Source organism: Chaetodon auriga, chromosome 6 (assembly GCF_051107435.1).
Source record: "Chaetodon auriga isolate fChaAug3 chromosome 6, fChaAug3.hap1, whole genome shotgun sequence".
NCBI lineage: Eukaryota > Metazoa > Chordata > Actinopteri > Chaetodontiformes > Chaetodontidae > Chaetodon > Chaetodon auriga.
Genome location: NC_135079.1, coordinates 21942328 through 21951406, shown reverse-complemented (window position 1 = coordinate 21951406; position 9079 = coordinate 21942328). Strand labels below are relative to the sequence as shown.

The window sequence follows — 9079 nt, the reverse complement described above, 5'->3', positions numbered from 1 at the left end:
ATACAGTAAAGGAACCTCAAATGGTTCAGGTTCACAACAGTTTCACATCCTGGTACACAAACCCAAGCAATATAAAAATCAAGACAATACCAACCAATAAAAGAAACAATCTAAAGAAAGTCCAGCCATAATACCATTCAGCACAATGGTCTAACAGTGCTGAGAAGTTGGCAAATCCAAAATAAGTAGGGAACCTAGTGATAAGCTCAAAATGGCTGACCAAGACACACAGGCCAACGAGCTCTGGTAAATCAGCTCTGGCAAAGCTGCAGAATATGAATATATGAATATGAATAAAGGAAACATGGCGGAGTCAAATATGTCAACTGACAAGGAATACTTTGGAGGGTATAACCCTTCAACACCACCTCACCAGTGTGGGTCACCTTTGTCAACAGAAGCCCTGCTTACAATCAGCGCCAATAAAGATGACTAGCTCTCTACTGCAGCTCAGGGGATAAGAGTCAGTCCCTGTAGTGGTTTCTTTGCAGCAATTCAACCATTCACGCAGTCTCCTCTGAACAGCTGATGTTAAGGGGTGTGTCTGCTACTTGAACTCTGTGAAGCATGTATGTGGGCTATAATCTGAGATGCCATTATTTGCTGATTTTTTAGGCTCTCAGCTTTATCTTTATCAGCAGAGGTTAACTCTTGGTCTTCACTTCCTGAGGCACTCCTCATGAGAGCCAGTTTGATCACAGTGTTTGATGGTTTATTGGACTGCACTTATATTCAAAGTTGTTGAATCCAAATTGACCTTGATGTCTTAAAGTAATGACAAACTGCTGTTACTCTTTACTGAGTTCAAAGGTTCTTGCCATAAACTGAAAACCAATCCAGGTGACTACCTTACGAAGTTGATTCAGATAATACCAATAGTTTGCAAAGCTGTCATCAAGGTAAACAGTGGAAAACAGCTATTTTGAAGAATCTAAAATATGAAAATGTTTTGATGAGTTTAATACTTCTTCGTTTATTACATAATTACATGTTTTGATGTCTTCGGTACTAATGTACAATATTGAAAATGATAACCATAAAAACAAACATTGAATGAGAATAGGTATCAAAGTTTATACATTCATTATTTTACAACACAAGGTTGTACAATGAAATTTCAGTTGCCCATTCATATTCATATATATATCCCTGTGTATGATATATATCATACATATTCATATTCATATATCCCAGTGGAGTCAAAGCACCAAAGACTTTCTGATAAGATGTAGCTATCACATATCATCTGTCATAATTAATAATTAACAATCATCTTCACTTCATTCACTTGTCTCTCCTGATTGAACTACATACATACACCTCAGACCTGCGTTTCAACTGTCAGTGCTGGTAGTTCACACCTGCAAGTTCTACAGGATGTGAAGGTTTGGGGTATCATAAACACCCAGTGATCACACTGAATTCAACAGAATGTTAGTTTGTGTCCCTAATTTGTGTGTCCTTAAGAAACATTTGAACCAACTGTGGTAAAAGGAAATATATGAGAAATGAGAATAGAATTATTAGAAATAAGCAAAGAAAATGGACACGGTGTTCATTGGCAGATGGAGTTTGTTCAGCTGGAGATTGACATGTTGACATGCTGAGTTTAGTGGGCTTCAGTTATTGAAATAGAAGGGGGAGACATTGATCACAAGATTCATACAAAGAAAAATAAACTGAGGAAAAAAAAAAGAAAAGGATGCACCTGGTTCCTGTATGTGCCGGCCTCATATCCTGTCGTTCTGGTGTCTGCAGCCAAAGCCAAATCTTTTTGGTCACCAGTAAATTCCTGCTGAATGAAGACAGAGAAGTGGAAGGGGAGTGGAGGCGGGTGAGTTTGCCCCCAGGCACTGATGTGGAATCAGTTTGAAACAGTTGCAGTCAGTTGTAAGACAGAATAAAGTGCTCTGTCCTCAAACAATAGTCATTGTTACTGGTTCCAGCAAACTGGTTTAAAGGCTGTTGTTGATTTTGTAACTGCGTTGCCGAAAAACAAACATACTGAGATTGTTAGTAATGTTGATGGCAATGTTGATTGGTTGGTCTAGACTGTCAAAGTTTTCACTGATCCTGTGGAAAAACTCAACATCTACTGGATGGACTGACACAGCGTTTTATACACACATTCATGGTTCCCAGAGGATGAAGCCTAATAACCTTTGAACAGTAATAACACACTTTTCATGCAGCACCATCATTGGGTAAGTAAGTTGACTTTATCCTTTATCCAGTTTTATGACCAAACACCTGAAAAACGACTGACATTCCCATGAGCCTCAGCTGTACTTGGTGTTATGTGTTAGTATGCTAACAGCTGTGGCTAAGCACAGCCTCACAGAGCCACTGGCATGGCTGTAAAGTCTTATATTTACCACTTGGAAGCACTTTACACTTCCAGTTCACCAAAGATGTTAAAACAGTACTACTGACACATACTGTATATTAGCTGATTAAGAGCAAAGCATGACAATCAATACAACTCTGCTAAAACTAGAAAGCCCTTTGGAATATTGTATATTTTCTGTTTTCACTACAAATTAACTTAATTGAATGCCAGATATTACAATAAAAATAAAGAAAGGGTTTGCTTCTATCTTTTTAGCCCGTCCTTATTTTAAAGACCCAATAGCACAACTATTATCTGTATCAACCCACATAAGGGTGGCTCCGAAATGACTGAAATGTAAGGCCAGTGCAGAATATTAAGTGTTGTAGTTGAGCAAACAGGGTGTGACTCTTACTAAACTGTCTGACCAAAACAGAACTGGCGGACTGAGTGGTTTAAATGAGCTAATGCATTGGTGCTAGTCCAACCCCCCCAACACACACACACACACACACACACACACACACACACACACACACAGAGAGAGAGAGAGAGAGAGAGAGAGAGAGAGAGAGAGAGAGAGAGAGAGAGAGAGAGAGAGAGAGGACAAACTAGTTGTGGACATGCACACATGCCAACAAATATCTCTTGGGGCAGTGAGTCAGCGAGAAAATGAAAACCACGACTCTTCGGATATGACATCACAAAAAGGAGAGTCATGACAGAGTGGCTAAGTTACATTTAACATTAATAAATGTGGATCCCAGTGCTAGTTTTGACTGAAGAGGTTGTACATGTATGCTCATCTGCACATGACAGGCCACTGCCTTGCACCCATGAGCCTCCTGGGTGTCCATTAGACCAGGAACAGACAGGGATTGGAAGAAATAATGGGGATATCACGTTGTGAGCTGTTGTGAGGAGAGCCAGGGGAGAACTGGGCAGATGTCTTGGCAATTGACTAGCATTAGCTAACAATCAGTAACACTGTGTTCCCACCACATTGTTATAAAGTTTGCTATCACATAACAGGCTGTAACAACACTAGTATAGGTCTAATACCTGCATACAGGCACCCCTAGGCTGGGAACCACTGGTAACTCCACCTTGACCAGCTACAACAGTAAAATGTGTCATTTGCACTGATGCATCAGCATTAACAATCTATTAGGTTAATATATAATAATAGTCACACGGTCCTTTTTAGACTTTCATGATTAAGACTGTTTTATTGACTGAGAACATAAGAATGTTACTGACAGCAAGTTTCAAGTCCTCCAACCCTTCTTGCCATGATCCTGCTATCATTGCATCATAATTGACATCATTTTATTAGTCAAACAAGCTGTTGGTCCAAAAGAGGCTTTTCAGGCTAATGATTAAAGATCAAAGTAACGATGGCAGTAAATGAAAGCACTGCAGATACAAAATGTTACAGTGTACAAATTGTTTATTATCTATCACCTAAAGCTGTACAATACAAAAATGCATGAATCAACGAAGAATTTCTTTACTGTAACATCACTGTCACAAATTGTTATAAATATACAAACAGTAAAAAATAGAAAACCTGTTTAAAACTTCTATAATTTTCATCATTGCTTCAAACTGCTGTAGAAGAAGATATGCATCTTCCAGTGCAAGAACGAGTGGAGCTCTTGTAGAGGAGGGCCTGTGTAGAAACCTGTCCAGGAAAGGGTTGAAATATATATTAATTTCCTCTTCTCTCAGCATGTTTGTATAAAAATACAGGCAAATTGTCAATGGAATACAGCAAGTTCTTGGGGGTTTAATTGGTCAACATGGTGTTAGGTAATGAGGTCAAACTAAGAAGAAAAAAAGAAACCTGGTGGTTCTTGTGTACCTGGAGGTCAAAGCACTACCACTGCATCATGAGAGGTGAGGTTTTCCTGCTGGTATGGGTACTGTGGTCAGAATCTGGTTCTGGAAAACAAATCTCTGTATGCGCTCAAAGACCCAGAGGAAGATGAGGAGGACACTAACGTACTGAATCCAGGCAAATTTGATGGTTTCCCAAAAGCTAGGACGATAGGTGGATGGAGACGGTTAAGGCAGAAAGGTCTGTTTCCATTGGGAAATTTCCTACTAAAATATGGATATATTAACTGGGGAAACAAATTTTAGAAATGTAGAAAACCTTGACATCTCTGCACTACACCTGGACAGTTTTTTTAAAACACATATCTGTACACAAACACAGACAGACAGATGCGACTTTGACAACATAATACGTGCCATAGCATAAATTGTGGTGCAGAGATGCAGTACAAAAGTAGTAGATTGAATATTTAATAATGTTGTTGTAAGCAGATATAAGCCTTATCAATGTGTCAGCAACTGTAAGTCCTAATGTGGGTACCCAGAAGTGAAGGCTGGTGCAGACAAAGACAATACAGAAAAACACAGCTGTGACAATATATGCATTCACAACCAATTATAATTGTGATGACAGCAACAAATGCTGTACATTAACATTTGCTAGAAAATGTCATACAACTAGATTGTAATGTGTAATAAAACATTTGTTAAATGTTGGGTAGTTGAAGTCTTACCATAGAAGGCATACTCAATGTACGCTTCCCTGCTTTTATCAAAGGATATCTAATGATCTCCAAAGGGTAACGGATCTTAGCATTAAGCTGAAAGGGAGAACCAGCAGCTCTTCCCACAGTCCAGACAGGCATGGGACAGGACAGCACTGTGGTCACTGTGGGAGGAAAAAGAAAAGGATGAAAAGACACAGAGAGAAAAGCCACGTTTTACAATATGCACACGTTACAAATGCACATATGTACCATGGGCGTAATAGGCTCTGGTATTAAATCCGACTCAGCGGTGTTGGTTTAGCTTGAGCTGGTTCTGGTTTTAGGCACACACTATGTTCAGTGGTAATAAGAGGAAGCAAACAAAATAAAAGCCTTTGTCAACTTACAGTTTCTGTCCTGGTAGCTCCCAATTATGTTCTCAAGGTCATATGCACTTGCAAAGGGGCTGGAGCCATCAATCACTGACACCTTGGCATCAATAGAGAAAAGAGACAAACTAGAACAATAGCTTAAATAATGAATCTTCTGTTTGTGTAGCATCTACTTCAGCATATGGTAGCATTAGATATAGGTAATATATTGCAATGAAATATTTGTACTGTGATTACTGTGAGGATTAGAATGACAATGTTGAAGGGTGCAGGTGCATGCTTGGTTATGAATGGGTGATATTGAATTTGAGGCCATGTTCTGCCTGGTAACAGGTTCTTTTAATACTCTACATTCAGAGAGAGAGAGAGATTGCAAGTAGGTGTCCTCTCACATTGTAAATGTTGTACAGTCCTCTGTGAGGCAGGGGTGTCTTCTGCTGCAGCCTCAGGTCTCCGCTGATGAACAGCTTAGCTCCAGGGACAGAGGAGGAATGCTGCACATAGGCAAGGCTCTGCATCACCACAGTGGACATTCGCTGCAAAATGCAAAGAAAGAAAGGGGGAAAAAATCAATACTAACACTAGTCCTAAAATCAGTTTTAGATGACATTTATAGTGAATATAATGATATTTATAAATAAAATGACCTACTTTTAGATTAAAAACATAAATAATAAAAAATGCTATCCTGGCTCAAATGCCTACGGGTCAAACCTTGGTGCATACGACATACACAAACGTTGCATGCGACTATTAAGTGACAGAGGGACTGTGCATTTGACATGTGAAGCATCTACAGTGAACATGTACATGCGAACGAGGCACTGTGGTGGAATACATACAAAGAGCTGGTAGCTGAAAGTGAGCAGCAGCTGGACACTGTACACTTGCTCCTCAGGTTTTAGAGGTAGCTGCAGTTGAAAATTCAGGAGGTCCAACTTCCCATCCTGGTTCAGGTCCTCTTCTCTCACCTGTAGAGTGTTTTCACCCACATGGAAAAAACAGACGTTAGCAAGTTCAACCGTGTTAAAACAGCAACATCTAACGCAGCTGTAATGTAAATACAGGCCAACCCACTGAGGCACAAGTGACAAGCCTGTACTTTTGAGGGAACTGCGGTGAATCTCTTACAGAGACAGCAGGGATCCGGAGGTTGGCTCCAAGCATACTGTTCAGGTGGGGGAAGGTGCTCCAGGCGACGTAGTCTCCCTGAGAACTGGTTGCTGCCACCAGCAGAGTCTCGTACTGGAACCTCACAACCGCTTGCTCCTCATAGGTGCTTCTTTTGATCCAGAAACCTAAAATGACATGGCTTTAAAAAGCAAGCAAACATTTCTACTTATTTCATAGAGGCGTTTCAATTGAGGCGTATTTACACTTAACTGGGTAACTTGTATGTGTAGCATAAAGCGACAGAAACAGCGAAAATACAGGTATAGTGTCGGCATTAGCTTATAGCAGTGTACCTTGGCTCCTGTAAGCAACCAGCAGGGGTGGGATGTAGGTAAGGCACAAAACAACAGCCAGAAACAGAGTGGCTTTAGTGCAAACACTCGTTTTGTACCGAATCAAAGCCGGATGAGCATAGACTTCATAGAAAGCCATAGGAGACGATATAAACTAAGTTACGTTCGTAAGCGCCACTGTTGTTTCTCATTAAGCCGACCGGCTAGCTAGTGAACGTTCAAGCTAGCATAGATGCTAACGCCAGGAGGATTAACATGAGTAAACGCTCACAGACGCCGAAATAATGGACGAACCCGGGTTGACTCTCGTTAACTAATGTCCATTTAACAGCGTCCGAGATAAAATCGTCTTTGACAGCGAATTTTTTAGCCAAACGTAGCTTGTTAACTTGCTATTTCCATTAGCCCCCTAGCTACTGTAGTGCCATGCACCGCGCCATGTTGGAGCTCATCGTCGCGTCTCGCGGTTACCATGGCTGCGAGTGATGGCGTCCACGCTCCATTAAAGCACACCGGTACAATGGGAGGAACGGGGAAATCACGGCTTGCGGGTGCTCACGCATGGTTATCCCCACGGCTGAATTACAACCCTTGACAGTCAGCTGAGATTCTTTTTTGTTTTGTTTTGTTTGTTTGGTTGAACTGATGTTTTAAAGGCTAATGCGTATTCACCACAGTGGAAGCAATCTCATAACACAATGCATCCCTGCAGGTACAGCATGCTGATAAGGTGGAAGTAACAAAAATAATTGAAAAAACGCAGGTGATGAAAATGCACATGGTTTGAAAAACAGAAGGGTAACAATGAATGCGAAATGAAAAATGGAGTGATAAATTATCACGTGATTTGATTATCTTAAAGCTGATTTGATTAAAACAGTTGTTATATGATGAAAACAGAGCCATTTATCTCGTCTCGTTCATTCATCATTCACAACTCAAAACTGACATTTATCATTTAAGGACCCTTTCAGGTCGGTTTTAGTTGTTGTACCCACATGATCAGCAATCATCCCTATTGATAAGGATGTAATAGTTTAGTATTTGAAACTGCAGTTAAAATAAGCACACCTGACTGGTGACTGGTAATTATTTCTTGGATTTAAAAAAAAAAAAAATCTCCTTACAATTACAATTAATGCAATTAATACTGGAGTATTTCCATTTTGTGCTTCTCTACAACATTTCAGAGGACAATATTATACAGTGTTAATGTTAATGTTACTCCACTGCATTTATTTGCTATAGTTCAACAGCTAAAGTAACCAGTTTCTTTACAGACACAAAACCTGTGATTAGTAATTAAATATGATCCTTGTTTTAAACTACCAAACAATGTATGAACCACTCTCAGCTAATTATATCAGGAAAATACTTCTTACACATTTATGCATTTGAAATAATAATGATTATCAATTATCTGGAATTATCCTAATAATAAAACACTGACACACAGCAGCTGCTCTGCTACTTGTCTGTCTGGCTGTGTACTGAGTGGTGTTTCTTAAGCGGGAATGCAATCCTGTGCCTCTCTCAGGGAGTTGTGGTCAATGCCAACCTGAATGCTACTGAGTAACTTGGCAGTTGTCTGGACCTCGATTCATCAGGGTGATTTGCATGAAACAAAAGAGATTCTGAGTCAGATCCCCATATTTTTGATCAGCGCGTTGACTGTAATTGCTTTTTCAATAGTCTTTTTGTTTATCATTTATACAAAAGACTGCTTAAAGTATTTCTAAAGGTGAAAACAGAAACATAAATAAAACAAATGAAGTCAGGGTTTCTCTCAGCATTTTATAGTGGAGGCACCCCTCCTTGACTGAAATACCTCTGCTCATGTTGGTAGAAATGTTTGCATTTTCTTGAAATGTAATATTAGGCTTATCAATATCAGAGAAAGTGAGCAGTAATGTTATATCACACAGCAAAGGATGACAGGCTCTTTGATGAGTAAAGCAATTGTTCGAACTATCATATAGTAATCACCCTGATAACAAGATGGGTTGTAGAAAGGTCACTGAACAATAACCAGAAACAGACTGACTTTTATGGAAACACTCCTGTTTTGTACTGAAGCAAAGCCAGATCAGAATAAACCTCAGTCGGTGCCTCTCATGTATCACCAGAACATGAAATTCATGGAAAGCCATCGGTAACAATATCAACGGAGTAGCATGGATGCTGACTAAGTGGATTCTTGCTGAAGAGCGACATAGAGGCATGTTCACGAACAACAAAACCAAAAAATAAGAAATGTCTTAATTTGAAAGTTGAGAGTGACAACATTGTTGTCGTCACCAGGTTTTATTGGTAAATGCAGTTGGGTGTTATGTCCACCAATGGAAG

General features: G+C 39.8%; 1 protein-coding gene across 1 annotated transcript; it reads right to left on the bottom strand.

Moving 5' to 3' along the window:
• Positions 1–3534: 3534 nt before the first annotated feature.
• tmem231 (transmembrane protein 231) lies at positions 3535–7213 on the bottom strand. Its single transcript, XM_076733335.1, has 8 exons — positions 6734–7213; positions 6399–6565; positions 6110–6238; positions 5660–5803; positions 5283–5364; positions 4952–5057; positions 4194–4382; positions 3535–4013 (listed from the first exon to the last, which is right to left on the bottom strand). The coding sequence occupies exons 1-7, from the start codon at positions 6870–6872 to the stop codon at positions 4220–4222; spliced, it is 930 nt and encodes a 309-aa protein (XP_076589450.1). The 5' UTR covers positions 6873–7213; the 3' UTR covers positions 3535–4013; positions 4194–4219.
• Positions 7214–9079: the final 1866 nt, after the last annotated feature.

Coding starts and splice junctions, on each gene's coding strand:
- tmem231 (XM_076733335.1), bottom strand. CDS start 6,872: ATGGCTTTCTATGAAGTCTATGCTCATCCGGCTTTGATTCGGTACAAA. Junction 6,566..6,733: donor GGTTGCTTACAGGAGCCAAG/GTACACTGCTAT, acceptor ATGTCATTTTAG/GTTTCTGGATCAAAAGAAGC. Junction 4,383..4,951: donor TACCCTTTGGAGATCATTAG/ATATCCTTTGAT, acceptor GTCTCCATCCAC/CTATCGTCCTAGCTTTTGGG.